At 42.2% G+C, this 18,356-nt stretch overlaps 1 protein-coding gene and 1 non-coding gene across 3 annotated transcripts in view; one reads left to right on the forward strand and one right to left on the reverse strand.

Annotated features, from left to right (window-relative positions):
- METTL9 (methyltransferase 9, His-X-His N1(pi)-histidine) overlaps window positions 1-13,452 on the reverse strand; it is a 39,695-nt gene extending 26,243 nt beyond the window's left edge. The window contains exons 1-2 of one of the 2 annotated variants that reach the window (XM_063100313.1): window positions 13,064-13,452; window positions 1,059-1,249 (exon numbers count right to left, since the gene is read on the reverse strand). In XM_063100313.1, coding sequence (XP_062956383.1) covers window positions 1,059-1,249; window positions 13,064-13,228 — 356 coding nt within the window. In that variant the 5' untranslated portion in view covers window positions 13,229-13,452. The remainder of the gene's footprint in view (window positions 1-1,058; window positions 1,250-13,063) is intronic. The other variant, XM_063100312.1, reaches the window with a different exon arrangement.
- Window positions 6,426-6,532, forward strand: LOC134381346 (U6 spliceosomal RNA). Its single transcript, XR_010023946.1, has one exon. It is a non-coding gene; the product is annotated as a U6 spliceosomal RNA (small nuclear RNA).
- Window positions 13,453-18,356: the final 4,904 nt, after the last annotated feature.

An 18,356-nucleotide genomic window follows, 5' to 3' on the forward strand; every position in this document is an offset into this window, starting at 1 on the left:
AAGAATGAATACATGGTATAGAATAGAAATTTAGTAAACCACTTTTAGGAACAAAATGTCAGATCGAGTTATATAAAGTCGGCTACCAATATAAAAATAACAACTGTTTGCTGAGGCAAATGTAAGGCAATTTCACATCAACAATGGAAAAAACCAAGCAAGAAATCTTGAGAAATGGCTTGTGGTGCCTGACAACATATTTATGGACCAGATGATAGACTGGGGATCCAGACATTCAGAAGAAACTGGCTCCAAACTTCAAGGGAAAGAGAAAAGTGGGCCCAACCAGTGGCTTTAGTGGTCCAACAAGGCTTTCTAAACATAGAGCGCTGGTGCTTTTCCCTTTGGCTTTCTGGATTCTAGGGCCGTGGGGATGTTTGAAATGTTGGCCAAGAAAAAATAAAAAAAATTCCTGCAGTTTTTTCTATCGATTTATATGAAAGAACCACTCTGGGGACAGAGAATTTCATAAGTTTATAAAATTCTGGTGAGCATGGAAATTACCTAAGAACAGATCCAGTACTTTTCATTTCAAACAAGCCATTACCCACTGTCAAGTTGGTTAATTAGATCCCCCCAAAATACTTGTTCCTGGAAGTATGTCTAAGGCAAAGATCTTACTCTTCAGCCTAAGGGCTTGGTTCCAAGTGTCTTGCTACTCTGTGGTCCACAGCCAGCAGCATCCAACATCATTGGCATTACCTGGGAGCTTGTTAAAAATGCAGAATCTCATGCCCAGCCCCAGACCTACTGACTCATAATCTGCATTTTAACAAGATCCCCAGATAATTCCTGTGTACATCAAAGCTGAGAAGCATTTCCCTAAGTAACTCCCACCATAGAAATACAGATTAATGAGGCTATTTGTCAAGTTATGAATTTAAAAAGTGTTATCTGCAGAAAGCTGGAACACTGGACCTACTGCCAAGCATTTTGACTAGTAGAAGTGCTATAGCTGAGATGCTCAATATCTTGAACAAGGTAACTTTTCTTTTTCATTTTTCCTTTTATAAGCCTAAAGAGAAAGGGGGGGAAAAAAAAGTCCAAGATTCACTTACCCATTGATAGATGTTCTAGACATAAACAGGCTAAAAACAGATGACACAAAAGAATGATATAATTGAATAAATAGCCAGCCCGATTTCTCAATGCTGTTGTTTAAGAAGATCTGTGTTCCTTGATCAAGATAACTCTGAACAAAGACAGCCTGGAGTGATTCGCATAATTTCTCTCTGTTGCACACATACCACTAAAAAAAAAAAGAAAAAGAAAACAAAAATTAAAACGCACAACTGATGTGTCACCTAAAAAAAATCCAAAAACAGAAACAGAAGACTTATCAAACCTAAGATTTCCAAATATATAATTTGATGGTACTTTATGAATAATCTTCATCTCTTATACTCTTATGACTTATAAAGTATAAAATACTTCTTCAGACATGACTTGTCAACTAATTCTCACAACTCTCAAGGTAGGTAAAGAGGGTGAGGGAAGGGTGAAGAGGCTTTTAAGTCAGGAAGCTTAGCAGGTGGCAGAACCAGATCATGCAGCCAGATTCTCTGACTCAGAAGGCAAATAGCTAGCATTATTAACCTTGTTTTTAGATAAAACAGTCACATGATCAAATGACTCAAATCAAAACCACCAAACAAATCAATGGGAGAGTAAGTAGCAGAATTTAACACTCCAGTGACCAGATTAAGTTGCCTTTCTTCTTGTAGTCTATATAGAAGAGACCTTTAGAAATCTTAAGATGTGCCTTACAAACAGGTCATAAGATATTCTTACAGACAGGTACAAAATGTGCTCAAGAAAGATTAAGAAGTTACTTCAGGTCATACTGCAACCAATGAGACGAAAAAGTAATAACATGCTAAGAACCAGATTTTGACAAATGAGCTCCAACCACCATGTATTTTTTAGAACAAAATTCAAGAAGTTCAACTACAGATTAAATTTTAATCTTCCACAATAAATATTTCACTTAGAATTAGTGTACCAGAGAAGTGGGGAAGTAGACTGTTCATCAGCTTTAGAGTCAGCCCTACAATCAAGTCCTGGCTTGCTATTGCTATGTGAACTCAGACAAGTAAGTCACTTAATCTCAGCCTCTGTTTACTCATCTGTAGACTAAAAACATCACTGGTATTAATCTGTCCTGATAGGGTACTATGAGGATTGAAGATAATGTAGGCAAGTCCTCGATATAGTACAAAGTGCACAGTGAGAATCTTACAATAATAATAATAGCAATGAGATTCCTCTAACATGGACTAATAAATAAGAGAAAGCCCATTAAGCACAGTGATGAAACTGTAGAGTAGACCAGTTACTATCATCTACTATGAAACAACCAATTTTTCCCAGTAAGAGTTGCTTCCCCCTGACAAATATGACCATTTATCAGTAGTAGGTGTCTGGTAACTGCTTGGACAACTGGTGGACCAATTTTACAGTCATCTTAAGCTTGCTAAATGTTGAATAAAATCTTAGGTAACATTCCTGACACTAACATTAAAAGGAACCAGTTATAAACCAACACACAAGCAAACAGGTACATTAAATTTCAAAGATTAATCATTTTACAAACCCTGTACCCTAAATTGGATAAACCAAACCTTTCCAGTTGTTGACTGATTTGTGCTAATTTGCCATTTAACCACTGTTATCAAAACTGCTTGGGTTTTATGTAAAACTACTTTTATTTTTCCTACCCTACATATATGACAAGCTATAAAGCTTCTTACATTCACTGCCTACACTTTTTTTATTGGTCTGAAAATGCTCTTGCTTAATCATTGACTAATTCTTAATACTTACTGTGCCTGAAGTTATGCCCCAGTGCAAGGTTGTAAGACATTTTTTATTATACTCGTGACCTCCTGGTGCACATTCTGAACTCTGTAATACTGAGGCCACTCTGACTTTTATTTTTTATTCTCTGAAGTGACTAATCAAGGTGAAAGCCACCACCGTGATAATAGGTAATCAGGTACATACTATTAACATAGACAAGAAGTCATTCAAGTAAAACAGAGGAGCTAAGAATTCCTTGGCATCCATTTGCAAATGGACATCTAAACAACAATGGACTCTGACTTCCAGAACTAAGCAAGAACTGGTACCATTAATGGCAAATATAGCTTTCAAGTGCCAAGAGGAAAACCAGGTTTTTAATAGCATTCCTCTCAATTCGTCAACATTAACACATGTGGTTAAACCTTTACTGCCACATAAATCTTTCAGAAAAGAAACTGCCTATTGAACATAATGTGCTACAGAATAAAAAGTGAAGCTCTCCTCTTTAAAGATAGAGGTTGAAATCTATGTCCTTCCTGACTATGTGCATAAATGTCAACTCCACAGAAGCATTATACATAATTGCCAAAATGTGGAAACAACTCAAACATCCATCAACTGATGGATAAACAAGATGTTGTAAACCCATACAACAGAGTAGCACTCAGCCACAAGAAGGGATGAAGTACTGATTCATGCTCCACCATGGATGAACCTTGACAACATTATGCTAAGTGAAATAAGCCAGTCACAAATGGCCGCATAGTGTTTAATTCCACTTATATTTAATGTCTAGAATATGCAAATCCAGAGACAGAAAGTAGACTGTGGTTGACAGGGACTGGAGGGAGGGAACAATGGGGAGTCACTGTTAACAGGTATGGGGTTTATTCTTGGGGTAATGAAATGTTCCAAAATTACATAGTGGTAACGGTTGCGCAACTCTGTGAATACTGGCTAAAGGGCACAAAGAGTAATTATGATTTGTAATGATGAACATGCTAATGATGTTGATTTGATCAGCACACATTGTGCACGGGTGATGGTAGTCAACGTTGTGCCCCAGGATCATCAATTATGCTTCAATAAAAATAAATTTAAAAATTTTTTTAAAATACATTGAAGTGGCAGTGGCAGTTCGATATTCCAGAAATTAAAAGTGGTTTGAAAGCATAGGTAACTAGCAAACCTCTTTTAAAATGTAAATTTTAAAATGCAAATCTGATTATGTCACTACCCTGCTTCACGGGAATCTTAGAATAATATCCAAAATGCTCAATATGGCTTATAAGGCCCTATCCCATTTTTATCCGTTCTGTGTCCATGGCCTCACCTTGTGACATTCCCTACCAACCCATGACATCTGGTGCCTCACACTATGTCACAGTGCTCTACCCTTCTTTCTTTTTCTGTAAGGCTCCTTTCCCATGACTTTCTCACGTGGTATTTGCTCTGTCCCCTACATTTCCCACCACCCCAGCTCTCCCTCTTTACCTGGTTAATTCAACCTCAGCCTAAATATTCCTCAGGTGTGTTTCCCTTGAATTTCCAGACTAGGTTAGGTCCCCTTGTTCTAACACCCTCTCATACATCCCATGTGTCCTAGGTAACATTTACGAGTTCTGAATTGAATAACTGCACAATTGCATGTTTAGTGTCTATCTTACCAGGCAAACCAAGAGCCTCATAAAGGTAGGGACAATGACTGACATCAGCAACTGGCACAGAGACAGTTGAACCATAAATGTTCATCAAACGAATTACTGTTAAGAATCACAGGCAGTCCAACAAGATAGAATCTGGAGTTTCTAACAAAATGCTGGAGGGAACATAAGAATAACCACAGAGACAGCTGCCACCGGGTTTCTGTCAATTTCTCAAACTCCAAGGTTTCTGCAAGGTCTTGCTTAAACCCAATTCTGCAAACAGTGGTTAAAGGTACCCACCCACCACAAAATTGCATTACCCCAAGCAAGCAAGCAATGAAGAAAGACACTGAGTGAGCACCTACCATATGCCAGGCACCTGGTCACGCACTTTGCATTTCATTTATGGCCTCAAATGGGAAGCCAGAGGTCCCTGAGCAGCACCCGCTGATTCAAGCTCCTGTTCCGGGTACATGTTGTTTTGTAAGAGTTTCTTTCAAAGAAGTTTCTCTTAACCCTACTCAGTTTGCCTGCTTGAGAAAAGAAAGCAGGACTATTCTGCCAATCAGACTGGACTGGATGTGTTTAGAGAAAAGATAATGTGATCTAGATAGTAATAGATTCCTATAGGCCAGCATTTCTCAACCTTGGCACTACTGGTATTTGGGGCCAAATAATCCTTTGTTATGGGGGCTATCCTGTGCATTGTAGGTTGTTTACCTGCCTCCCTAGCCTTTACCCATCAGATGCCAGTAGCACTACCCTAACTGACAACCGCAAATGTCCCCTGGGGGACAAAATTGCCACCACTTGAGATCCCCTTCACGGGTTTGTTACGGGAAACCGAGGGAATTTGCAGATTTTGCCAGCTAAGTCCAGGTTCTTGGTGTCTCAAACAAAGAATTGGAATGAGACACACCAGAGGTGAAAAACAAAGAGCAGTTTATTTAGTAAAAGAGAAAGTACACTCCAGAGAGGACGGAGCAGGCTCAAGCGATAGCATAGCTCAAGAGTTCCAGGCAAAATACAAGGAGCAGTTTTACTTAGAAAGAGAGAGCACAGCCCACCAGAGGATGGAGGGGGCTCCAGCAAGAGAGAATGGCTCAAGAGCACCAATGATTACATTCGCGGGGGGCGGGGGAGCGGGGATTAAGTCCTCCCAGCTGGTTTCGTGTTGTTTAGTCATTGGTAGTCTCTGTTAATTGGCACCTTAGCTGATGGGAGTTCATTGGTCCAACCCAACGGTACCCGTTGTGGGGGCGAAGCTCTCTATCTTTATTTTCTGTGGCTGTGCATGCCTATGTCCTCAGGAAACCGGCTATACAGGTTATCCCATTTGCAAATAACCAGGTTTCCCCATCCTGCTCTTGTCCCTAACTTCCTGCAACAGGTTTACCCATAAAATTCCATTGTTCTGACTCGCCAGTAGTGTTTCCTAACTAACCCAGCTTAACTGTGGTTTAGGCACTTTGGCTGATTTAATTAAAAGATGGCCTCACTGGCCTCAGAGAACTTCCATTCCAGAGGGGAAAATAAAATCAGAAACCAGGAGAAACAAGTAATGGGACTATGATCTTGATGGGGACCTTCAGAGTCTTAAATAAGCAGTCATCTTGCCCTTAAGGCAAAATGCCAACTAGAGAGAAAATCAACGATGGAGCCCCTGCAGCCCACTTGGCAGCTCCCCTGGAGTTACCTCTTTTCAGACAACCCAGCTTAAATGAAAAGCTGTACTGAGCTCACAGAGCTGGTGGCCTGTGTGTAGGCTCCTGGGCACTTTCAAGCAGGTGAGTTCTTTGAATGCATGCTCCTCAAAGACTAGAGACAAAGGTACACAGGCATGAACAAAGGACTGTGCTTGTTAAATTTCCACGTTGGAAGGACTCCATCAGCTCTACAGTGGGGCTGGACTCCTCAGCTGGAGACAACAGTGTCTGAAAAAGCACCTTATTAGCATCTGCCTTTAAAGCTCACTCAGTGCTGGCTTCAGCAGCACATATACCAAAATTGGAACGATACAAAGAAGATTAGCATGGCCCCTGCACAAGGATGACACGCAAATTCGTGAAGCGTTCCATAGTTTTTATCTGGCCATCACATCTTGGGCACGAGTGGTGACAGTCAGCATTGTACCCCATGAATATGCACAACCAATAAAAAAAAAAAGCTCATTCAAATTTTGTTCTGTCTAAATAACCAAGGAAATCTTTTAAATAACAAACCCTAATCAAACCAGAATTATTCCACTCAGTCATCTGCTGATGCCAAGTATAAAGCAGGATGTGATAACTAAACATAACATCTTCTAAAAATTACAGTTAGCAATATGCTCCCTAATTTCAACAAGACTGCAAAGATACTAATAATCAGCCAAATCAGATGGACAACAGGAATTCTGAATGTGTTTGACAGTATAGCACCAGCTAGTTAAGGTAATAAAATATTAGGTCACATGTCTTAAAAACACCTTCATTAAGCCTATGAACTTCTCCTAATATTTATATAACCTTGGTTGATGATTCCCTCCTTCAAAGTAGAAATGCAATTTCCCTATAAAATTATATTTGCTTACCAGACTAAGGAATACAGTTAAAAGTTTTTCTGAAATTATTTTTTGGAGTTTCTGGGAATAACAGAGGGTTGCAACACAAGGTGCACAAGCTACGAAATCAAAGGCAGACCCGAGGAACACAAGGACAGGCATACCATATAGCAGTCTTTTCTTCCAAAATACAAAAAATTTGAGCACAATAGTAGAATTAGAAAGTTAAAAACAAACAGAAACAAAAAAACAACAACTTACAGATTTCAGATAATGTATAATAAAAAGTAAATATTTTGTCTTTGTCCAAGTTCCTGGTACAGAGCTCCTAAAACCCGGGGGAATCTCCAGAGTAATAGAAGTATATCTATATGTTAATGAGATGACTCCTGGAAGGGGAGTAGTAGACCTAGATGGCTTCAGGATGAGGACCACGCCATGATTAGAGGGTTGGAAACTTCAGCCCCACCACCCAACCTCCAAGGATGGGAAAGGGGCCGAAGACTGAGTTTAATCACCAACAGCCAATGATTTCATCAATCATGCTACATAATGAAACCTCCATAAACAGCCCTAAACTATGGGGTTCTGGCAGCTTCTGGGTTGCTAAATACATTGATATGCTGGAAGGGTGGCTCACCAGAGAGGAAATAGAGGCTCTGCCCCACCTCTACCCTCCCATACCTTGCCCTATGCATCTCTTCCATTTGGCTGTTCCTGAGTTGTATCCTTCATAATAAACCAATAAATGTAAGTAAAGTGTCTTCCTAAGTTGTGAGTCATCCTAGCAAATTATGGAACCTGATGGGGAAGGATTGTGGGAACCCCCGATCTGTAGCCAAGTTGGATAGAAGCACTGGCAGCCTGGGGACCCGTGACTTGCAGCCTGCCTCTGAAATGAGGGCAGTCTTGAGGGACTTAATCCTGCAGAGTCTGACCCTAACTCCAAGTAGTTAGTATCAGTATAGGACTAAATTGTTTTTTTTTTTTTTTTTTGTCATTTTTTCGTGACCGGCACTCAGCCAGTGAGTGCACTGGTCATTCCTATATAGGATCCGAACCCGCGGCGGGAGCGTCGCCGCGCTCCCAGCGCAGCACTCTACCGAGTGCGCCATGGGCTCGGCCCTAGGACTAAATTGTTGAACACCCAGTTGGTAACAGAAAATTGGAAAACCAGTTGGCGTCAGAAAAAAAGACACGACAGGTAAGAATTTTTTTTCAACTTTAAGCTTCACAAAAAGAATGCACAAAGACTTCAAGCAGTTGTTCCATTCTCTTCTAACTCACAAACTGCAAAGTCTTCAACTAGGGTTTTGCATACAGCTACCTAACTTCAATGTCTACACAGAGTCCCACTACAGTGAAGGCGGTTTCCTATGAAGAAGGCAAGCCTACTTTCACCACCCCAGAGACAACACCAGGTTTACTAGGAGGGGTATCATGAAGCAGTGGAATAAGCCTAGGCCTTGAAACCAGAAAAGCTGTGTTCAAAATCCAACTTTGCCATCTATTAATTCTGTGCTCTTGGGCAAGTCTCATCTCTCTTAGCCTCAATCTGCTGTCTGTAAAGTGGCGATGGGACCACCTACCTCAGAGAGATGTTATGAGGAGCAAGGGGGAATAATTTATGTAAAGTGCCTGTCACACAACACAGCCCAATAACTGTTCGTATTTCCTTCCCCTTCCTGTCCAAGAGAAAGGCTGGTCAGAGGAGTACAGTTCAAGGGAATGCCCAAAAACCACACTTATAGGTCTGGGCACCCATCCAATCTCAGAAGAAATGGGTAACCAAAGACCAGAGGCATTCAGTGCCACCAAAAACAATCAGAACGGCTCCAGTGCTCAGGGTCCATGAACACTGAGTCTTTTCTACTGCAGGGAGTGGTCAGACCAAATCCGTCCACATTGACCTTGACAGTTAAGGATTCAAAAGTCGCATTCTAAGATTCTTCAGTGCAATCCAATCAGTCCAGACATTTCACCACTGACACCTTCTTACATCTAAGCATAGCACAGGAGTAAATATTCAAATCATTCACCATTTTTCTATGAATGCTACAAACCCAACCCAATAACCTCTTTAGGTGAGATTTCAATGTGCAGTCAGAGGCACCCTCACACCCATGGCGGGGAGGGGGAATGATCTATACAGATTAGAATATATTGCTTTGGCTTTGATTTAACAAATAAATTACTGGCAATCCTCATTTCAAATACTCAGTATTTTAAAATCCTAAGATTTTAACAAAACTTCAGAGAGTCTAAACATCATAGCCTTTTTACTGGAAGTTATTAGGGTCTTCTAGGGCACCTTCAAAGGGGGACGTAAAGACTCCTGATATATCAAGCAGAAGAAAGAGTGTTCTGTGAAAGTGAAGCAAACACTTGTTTAGGGTTTCAACGCAGGTTGTTAGGAGGAAAGAAACTCCTTCCAAAGTGTCTTTGATATTCGGCTAGCAAAGGCCTCCAGACTCTCCAAGGCAGTTCCAAGGAGGACACCAATCCATCAGTTGTCCCTCTGGCTAGCTGGCTGAGTGCCCTCAAGCACTTTTAACTCACACCTGACTTAGGTCAGCCTCCACAAGGTAAATGAGGGGGAACAAGACAGAAAACCAAATCTGTCCTTTCATAATGACACTGGCTGTGACATCCAAGTATTCTTTCATTTGGAAAAAAAAATGATTCCAATTCTATTTTGAATCCATCATCGCTTGTGGCACAGCACAGTTCTGAGCTTATATAAAGATAAAAAAAGGTCATAGATACATACATACTTGCAATTTTAAGTTACACCTTAGTAATTCCAGATATTGAATATAAACTGCGCTTTTAAAAAACCTTGCAGTCTGTCAACTGGAGAAATTGTCATGGTTTGGTTCCAGAGAGTTCTATAACAATTTTTTCTCTCCATCAATTGAGAAGATGTCGAATGACAGTTATTACCAAGAACCTAGTTAGTGGGGCATAAGGGTCCTTTCAAGTTGCAATAGCTTCATAACAGTTGCGTTAACTTTAAGCCCTAGGTGCAATGCATCAAAAAGACGAGATCCAACTTTTTGTCGTTGTTTTCTTTTTAAGTCCTGAGTCTGCCAAGATTGAAAAGTAACATCTACTAGTTTCTCCCCAGTGAGTCAATCTACCTACCCTGTGACCTGTGATTAAGAATATGATGATGATTAAGGAGGCTGGGAATTTTCTATTGGAAAAACTTTTTTTTTCCTGTAAAGGGCTAGATAGTGAATATTTTAGGCTTACAGGCCATATAGTTACAACTACTCAACTCTGCTGCTGTAGCCTGGAAACACCCACCCATGGAAGATGGGTAAACAAATGTGGTGGTTCTGTTTCAACAAAACTCTACCTGTAAACACTGAAATTTGAATTTCATATATGAAATTTTCACATATTACAAAATATTTTGATTTTTTCCTTGGTAACCATCCAAAAATATAAAACTATTCTCAATTCTCAGGCTGCATAAAAAGTGAGACCAATTTGGCCTGCAGGCCATGTCTCTGCTCTGAGAGAAGGCTTTGCTTCTTGCTTGGCCAAAGTGACATATAATCCCAGTTTTGAAGCTAGCACGTGGAACCAAGTTATTAAAATGGCACTGCTACTATAGTTTTAGAGCTGCTTTAGCCCAAAGGAGCTTTGCATCTCCGGGCTATACTAACTAAATGGCAATTTTTAATGAATAAACATTGCCCAAGATCTCTCTTAACCATAGAATCATCCATCATAATTCCTTAACAAAATAACCAGAAGGAAAACTTGTGCTAAGTATGGTTCAATCAAATCCATAACTCTACTTTCATGCAACTCCAAAAGAACCAGATGTGGCTGGCTATGGAACCCACACACCCAAATGAACACCAGAAGACCTTGTATAAAAGTATTAATTGGAAGGGGTAAAATCATTAAAGTTATTTCACAAGCAACAAAGTAATAAGGCAAACCCAGAATCCTGGAATATAATTTGGATAACAAATCATCAACTCAGCCACAATGGAGAAAGGTCAGTCTCCTATTTCACTTTATCTCATGGTGGTTTCAATACACATTTTTCTTTTGTTCATTTTAATCTTTACTCATGGACAATTGTTTTTATAATGTGAATGTATTCATTTCAAAATAATGTCTGGATTCATTATTCTAAGGAAAAGAGTTGATTCCCCCCTATATATTCAGAAAGCACCAAATTAGTCTTCACCCTGGAGAAATTATCTGCCAAACTGTTAGTGCAACTAGTTAACACACACACTCTTGAGTATCTCAGAAACATAACAAAGTAAACGAGGTATCTGCAATCAGTATTAGTTTTCGTTAGAATTTGACAGATTCAGCTTTTAAAAGGTTCACAATTAGAAAATACCCTCTGTTGCAAGATATTCTGAGGATATGTCTACAGTTATAATTCTACCTACCCTCTATAAAAATCACGCTTTTAAACAGTTTTTCAAGTTTTAAAATAAGTGCAATTCTTTTGTGAGCACTAAAAACATATCAAGTTGCTGCAGTAGAAGTAATCACAAGTGTTATCATAAACACCGGCAACGAAGACACTCAACCATAATGCCACGTCCATGGAAACAAGCCTCTTTTTTTCCTATCCAGGGCCTTATTTCTATCAACAGCTTGTTAAAAATGACATGTCTAATTCATTGCTCTACCCATTACCCATGTTCTATATGGATATGTGACATTCTTATAACTGTTCAGTGAACACAATAGTACTTTAGGGTTGTTCCTCTATATAAGATCCATAGCAATAAATGTGGTTTGACAATTTATGTTCTAAATTTATGGACTATCCTAACAGTATCTCAGGAGTGATCACATAACAAATTGCAATCGCTGAAGGATTTTTTTTTAAGTTTTTACTAAAATGTAGGACTCTTTTAAAAATAGAAACAGAGCCAAAACAAAAACTAAATGTTACTTTTCTAAATGAGTTCCTTAACCTCCTTAGATAATTCTTTGCCTTCGTTAAAACACATGAGATCGACCTGGGTGTAAGTTCTGTGAACACCTAGCATAATAAGAAAAGCCACAAAGGAAAATGAGAAACCTATGAAAATGATGAGACACAAGATGATGTGGAATGATCAGTTACTAACCTGGAAAGGCAAAATGTACTATAAATGCCAGCTCTAGTAAGCCAACACTGGCAGAGTTCAAGAGCCTTTTTTCAAGGAACGTCACGTTAACCGCAAACTACATTAAGGTCAAACATGCACCATCTCACTCTCAATCCCACAGCTGATATGCCCATACTTCTTTAAGAGGCACAAAAGTGAGGCAATGAAAAGACTACTGAACCGGTCACGTCGCATACCTGATCCACACCCACAACTCTTAAAAGAATGCACGCATGCAGGTTGTTTTAAAAACCCTTCCTGTAAAAAGCTTGCATCACCTTCCTGCTTATCACAATCTTTCCGGTCAGCTAAGTAAACCGAAGTGTAAAGGACACGTCTCTCAGTTAGGAGGGAGGTTCGGAAGGACCGGAGCGAGGACCTGTCAAGCATATCTTTCAGGCGGTTAGGGAAAATGCCACCAGAGGAAGGCCGGAGAGTTAAACGGCTCACGAAGCACGGGTACATTTCTTTATGACCCTTTGTATGTTCAGGGATTCGACTCGACAAAAGAAGGACCGCCTTTCCTTCTGTTTCTCACGGGATCGGTCGGGTCTCTTCCTCCTCCGGGCCCGGGGCCGGCTGGGCGCTTTGGCCCGCGCCGCCCCGAAGTTCTCTGTTCGCCGCGGGCAGCGGACGCGGGTGCCGGGCTCCCGCCCCGCCGCCGGGGACCCGGGAACAATGCAGAGCTCCGGGCGCCCGGGCTCGCAGCCGGGGAGGGAAGGAGGGGCCGCGCCCCGCCCGCGCCGGGGAACAAAAGACGCCGCGGGGCCGGGCCCGAGAGTCGCGGGGCCAGTGCCCCGCAGGCAGGACGCGGGGAAAACTTTCTGAGGGGCCGGGGCCGGGCCGCCAGTCGCCAGCCGCCCGCACAATAGCCGGGCCGAGGGCGGGAAGGCCGGGCCGCCACGCCCCCGCCCCGGCGCCCGCCCGGCCGGTACCTGGTGGTTCTCCTTCCTGCCGCCCGCGGCCGCCACCGGCCCGCCGGGGCCGCTCGTCATGTCCACGTACAGAGAGCGGGCGAGCGGGCTCCGCAGCGTCCACATCCTCCGCGCCAGCCACGCGGACGCCAGGCCCAGGCACAGCCAGCCCGCCAGCAGTCTCATCGGGGGCCGCGGCCGCTCGCGCCGATCACCGCCGGCGCCGGGGCGAGGAGGAGGAGGCGCCGCCACCCCCGGCCACCGCCGCCGCCATCCGGGCTCGAGCCATCGCACCCAACTAGCCGGTCCAGCCCCGTCAGGGCCGACGCGGGGGGCGGAGAGGGGCGGCCAAGCACAGCGCCGTCACCTCCCCCTTTCCTCTCGCGCGCGGAACGCCGCCGCCGCGGGCGCCAGTTTCCACCCGGAGCACGCACAAGCGGGCGGGCGCGTTCTCTCCGGGGCGCGCTCCCGCCACCCAGTGAGCGTGCTGGTCGGGAGGCGGGACCCACGGAGCGCGCATGCTCCTGGCGTGCGCCCTGTCTCACCCGCTCTGCCGCGGCCCCGAGTAATGGCGGAGGTGGTGTTAATTTTTCTGGGCCGGGGAAGTCACTTCCGAAGGCGATAACTGAAACCTCCCCGCCCTCTGGTCTTTCCTCGCCTTAGTTGTTGCCTCTGGACCCCTCATCCCAGCCCCCGGGGGGACTTTCAACCTGGGCGCGCAGGTTGACCCAGGGATGAGGAGGGGGCGTCTCATCCCTTTCGTACGTCTGAATACTCGTACCCAAAGTCCTTCCCAGAGACGAACGCTGCCAGTTCTTGTTACTGGTTCAGTGCGTAGTTTCCAATTTACATTTAGAGCCGACGAGCCAGACCACCCCAGGGGCCTCCACCCTGCTTCGCAGGAGGTGCAAAGCAGACGACAATCTAGGAGAAGGGGATACCTCCCCTCCACCGCTACCCCGCCCCTCCAGCCCTGTTCCCCAAGCCTGACAAGTCGTTATGTGCTTCTAACAGTGAACGCTCTGCCTTCGTTGGAGGTTACTGCAGCTGGGGCACCTCCAAGTGTTTCAAGATATTGCTGACCCTGCCCAAGAATGAAGACCCCAAATGAGAGTCACTGGCTGCCTTGTTTCCTTGAACACAAGGAAGTTGGACCCAACACGCTTAAAGCGAACTGATCTGGAAGCCGTATTTACCCAGATGTTTCTTTGAACATTTATAGCAAGAGGAGACCTAGCGACAGCCTTTCGAAACTGGAGGGTTACGCTGTGTTCCTGTGTCTGAAGTTCTTCCTGCTGCTGCCCAAGCTACAACTAAGGAGTAAAATATTTCATGGGCCCTCTTACTTTAATAATGCTCTCCTAGGTTTGTTTGGAAAATGCCTTTAATTTAACTGCACCAGAAATAATGTTAAATACATTTTATTTTAGTTCAAAACAAAAGAAATATTTTGGTTAATTCCATATTGCACTTCAGAGATTTTCATTAATGAAACAGTGGGATGTTGGCCCACAGATGTACAAAATCGTTCCTTACACAAACACTTTTATTAGCTTAAGACTCTCAGCTTGGCAACTTTAACATACAGGAATAGTTTATTACCTAATGTAACATAGGCCGTAACCAAAAAAATAAAAATAAAAAAAAGGGTGGAGCATGGGTTAAGGGTGTACTTTGTGCTCTCTCTTTCCAGTATACTCCCTGACAGCTTCCTGCTAACACCCCAGAGAGCCTGTGCCTTGCTAAATCTAGTTCAAACCTCCAGTGGTCCTGGCTCAAATCATCAAAAAGGAGCTATAGTAGTAAGTGCAAATATTTGTTTACTATGTCACCTCCTTTCCGTCTCTTGGGATTGGTGTCACAGATAAAGCAGCTCTGTCCCAAAGGAAAGCCTTCATCTTTTTAAAATGGGGGAGGAGGGTGAAAGCAGCAGTAGTGCGTAAAATGGCATATTTCATATCTGAAGACAAAGGAGACAAAAAGGTATGCCCCAACTGAAAAGTACGCCTGCTGAGCTACAGCTCAGAGACTGCAAAATGTGTCAGATGAACAAGAAGCAAGTAGATGGCTGCTATAGGCTAAAGGATTTGGGGTCAATTGACTGCCACAAAGCCTAGCATCTCAAAGAGGCAGATTTTGCTTTATACCTGAGCAGCCTGCCTGGAAAAATAAATCACCCACATGTTTAAAATACCCTATAATAATCACAAAATACTCTAATACATGTTATTTACATTTAGCAAGCACAGGAAAAAACTAAAGCACAGTGCGATCAAGTGATTTGCCAATAGGTAGCAGAGCAAATTCAATAGCAGACCTTTTCATAGAACCTGGTATCCCAGCTCGTGGTCCTTCGATCCATCTAAGAAGCTTTGCTGTCTCTCTCTTCTCAGAGAGCCTCCTGAATTACAAATGAGGAGGAAGGAAAACAGCAAGAATAAATATACTAAGCAGAAGTTCAGATTGCCCTCAGGGACTGCCCCCTTCCTTCATCTGCTAGAATGTCACTACTGTATATTAAAATCTCAATTATCCATAATGGAGAGGGAAAGAGGCACAGATAACACAAAAAAGCCAAATATGAGCTAATATCGTCTCTTTGAAATGTAGTCAGTGATATTCAAAAGACACATAAATGACACCCTCCGCTCAAAGCTCTGCTCTCTGACCTCAGGTGTCTACCTTGCGTCACAGCTCTGCACAGGCCCCAAATTTTGGCTGCATCATTTTCCTATCTAGATCGCTTGGCAAGGGTTTTTTGTTGTTGTTCTTTTAAGCTACTAAGTATGGCATTTTTATGTTTTCTTTTCAATTACAAAATATAATGTTGAGAACCCATGGGGAGGGAGACTCAGATATATAGAAGACACAAAACATGCTGGTTACTATCGGTCACTGTTATCTCCTTGAAGGCATAATGGTCTAAAAAGAACTCATATAATCACGTTTTCATGGACAGATTTTTTTTTTTAAATTATTATTGAATCATAATTGATTATACATATTTTGGGGGTTCAATGTTGACATATGTTGATCAAATCAATATTACTTGCATATGTATTGTTATAAATCATACTTATTCTTTATACCCCTTATCCAATCTCTCCCCATCCCCCCTCACTCCCCCCTTCCACCTCTAATAACCCTAGATTTCTTCTTTCCTTCTGAAAGAGTAATGGTTACTCTGTTGATTTGTTGCCTAGATAATCTATGGACAGATTTTTTTTTAATGTTTTTTTATTTGGGGACAGCTAACCAGTATGGGGAACCAAACCCTTGACCTTGACCTTGGTGTCGTAACACCATGCTCTAACCAGCTGAGCTAACCAGCCCACCCCATATGCTTAATAGTGTTTTGTACACCTTAGAGAAAGGTACAAGTTTCCCCCAGTATATCCAGTAGAATGTGTCCTGTGGTTATTAAGTGATAAGCACCTCTAAAAAATAAAATTAGCAAATGTATTCAACAATTTTTTAAATGAATAAATGTAGCTGATTTTTAGCTGAACTTAGCTGATATAGTTTCCATCATATACAATGATATCGCTGTGACCTCCAATTGATAAATTCTAAGTCAAGGTGAAACTGAAAGCAGGATTTTAGAAAAATAGCAGCCCGAAGTAGAAGAATTGAACCAGGAGTCCAAAGACCTATAGTAGCAAATACAAATAACAGTGTATTTCATTGGAGATTTCCCAGTGTTGCTCATTAACATAGCAGTTCATTATCTGTACTCTTCAGATAGCCTATCTGGGTTTGAAACCTGGCTCTGTGCTTCTTGCTTATGCAATTTGAGGCAAAATACTTGACCTCGCCGAGTCTCAGTTTCCTCATCTGTAAAATGGAAATAATAATGGTTACAAATCTCATATGGATGTGATGAGGATTATACACCCTAAATATAAGGGGCTTAGTGTACTGCCTCAACACATAGAAGCACTCAAAAATGTTAATTTGCTATTGTTTTCACTTTAACTTAGATAAATCAACCTGTTCTGAGGCTCCCTTTTCTCATCTATAAAGTGAGTGCCATTATTCTGAGCTGTCTACTTGACAATACATCTGTAAGAATCAGATGATCTGAGAGCTTCATAAACTGTAAAACATCAACCAAGGCTACACCATAATAAAAATGTTCAGTCCTGATGTGACTTTTGTCTCTGCAAAGCTACTTTCCAGAAAACATTCTCTTAGAACCCATGATGACAGCTTCTCTTTATAATGTGTCTATCCTCAGACCCCTTCATGAGACTTCAAACTAAGGGAGTAAAGATGGAAGTGGGAGAAAGAAATGTAAAACACAGAACTATGAAACATTCAAACCTAAAAACACAAAGCCAGGCAGCAAACTTAAGTTATCTACTTGTGAAAGTCTTTCCCCCTTTGCTGTATAGAACTCCTCCCAGCTGGCTCGTCGGCCTACCTCTGTGCCAGCCATGGCATTTCACCTGCTTGCAGAACCTTACCCTCCCATGGCAATCTCACAACTGTTTCAGTTTATGCCAGGAATATCGTCAGAAAGACAAAGAAATACCACTTTCACATATTCGATAAATATTTATTGAGTACATGCAATATACCAGGTATTGAACTTAGTGGAATGGAGAGCAAAATAAACACCATGTCTTACCTTCATAGAGCTCCCTGTCTAGTAGGGAGGCAGACCCAACCAGTAATCATGCAGTACATATATAATTACAAACTGCTGAGTGCAAGAAGGGACTTGTATACATATTTTTAGGAGAATTTATAACAAAGAGACCTAGCTTAATTGGTGGTGGGTGGGGTGAGGGGAGGAGAGTGTTCGGGAAAGCTGCTCTGAGGAAATGTGGTTTTGTGGTCCTTGTTTTGACATCCCTTGATAATCTGGACGCTTGAAAGTTGCCCTAATTCCTCCTGGACTGTAGGTGTACCCAATCATTATAAGAACAGAAATAGAGTGCTCCTCAGAGCACATGAGGAATCATGGTGTCCCTCACACAGACTCATGGAGTTTTGAAGAAAACTAAATGAGTCATGTCTGTACAGCTGTCACCACCGTGCCCTATATACTGTCAGCTCTCAAATAGTAGCCATGGTTGTGATTATTGAGCTCTAAGGCTGAAGTGAACCTAGCTCTCCTTAGACAAGCTACTTAAGCAGTCCCAGAGATAAGCAGCCTCATCTTTATGAGATTTTAAACTTAGTCTCATAGCAGAGTCCTTCAAATTTTTGCTTAACTAAATCCCAGCTCCACTAAACAAATCAGTTTCTCAAACAGAATTGTGTAAATTAGGGATTTTAATATATATTTTTTGTACCTAAGTTGTCCTTT

The sequence above is a fragment of the Cynocephalus volans genome, chromosome 6 (assembly GCF_027409185.1).
Source record: "Cynocephalus volans isolate mCynVol1 chromosome 6, mCynVol1.pri, whole genome shotgun sequence".
In the NCBI taxonomy this organism is placed as follows: Eukaryota; Metazoa; Chordata; class Mammalia; order Dermoptera; family Cynocephalidae; genus Cynocephalus; species Cynocephalus volans.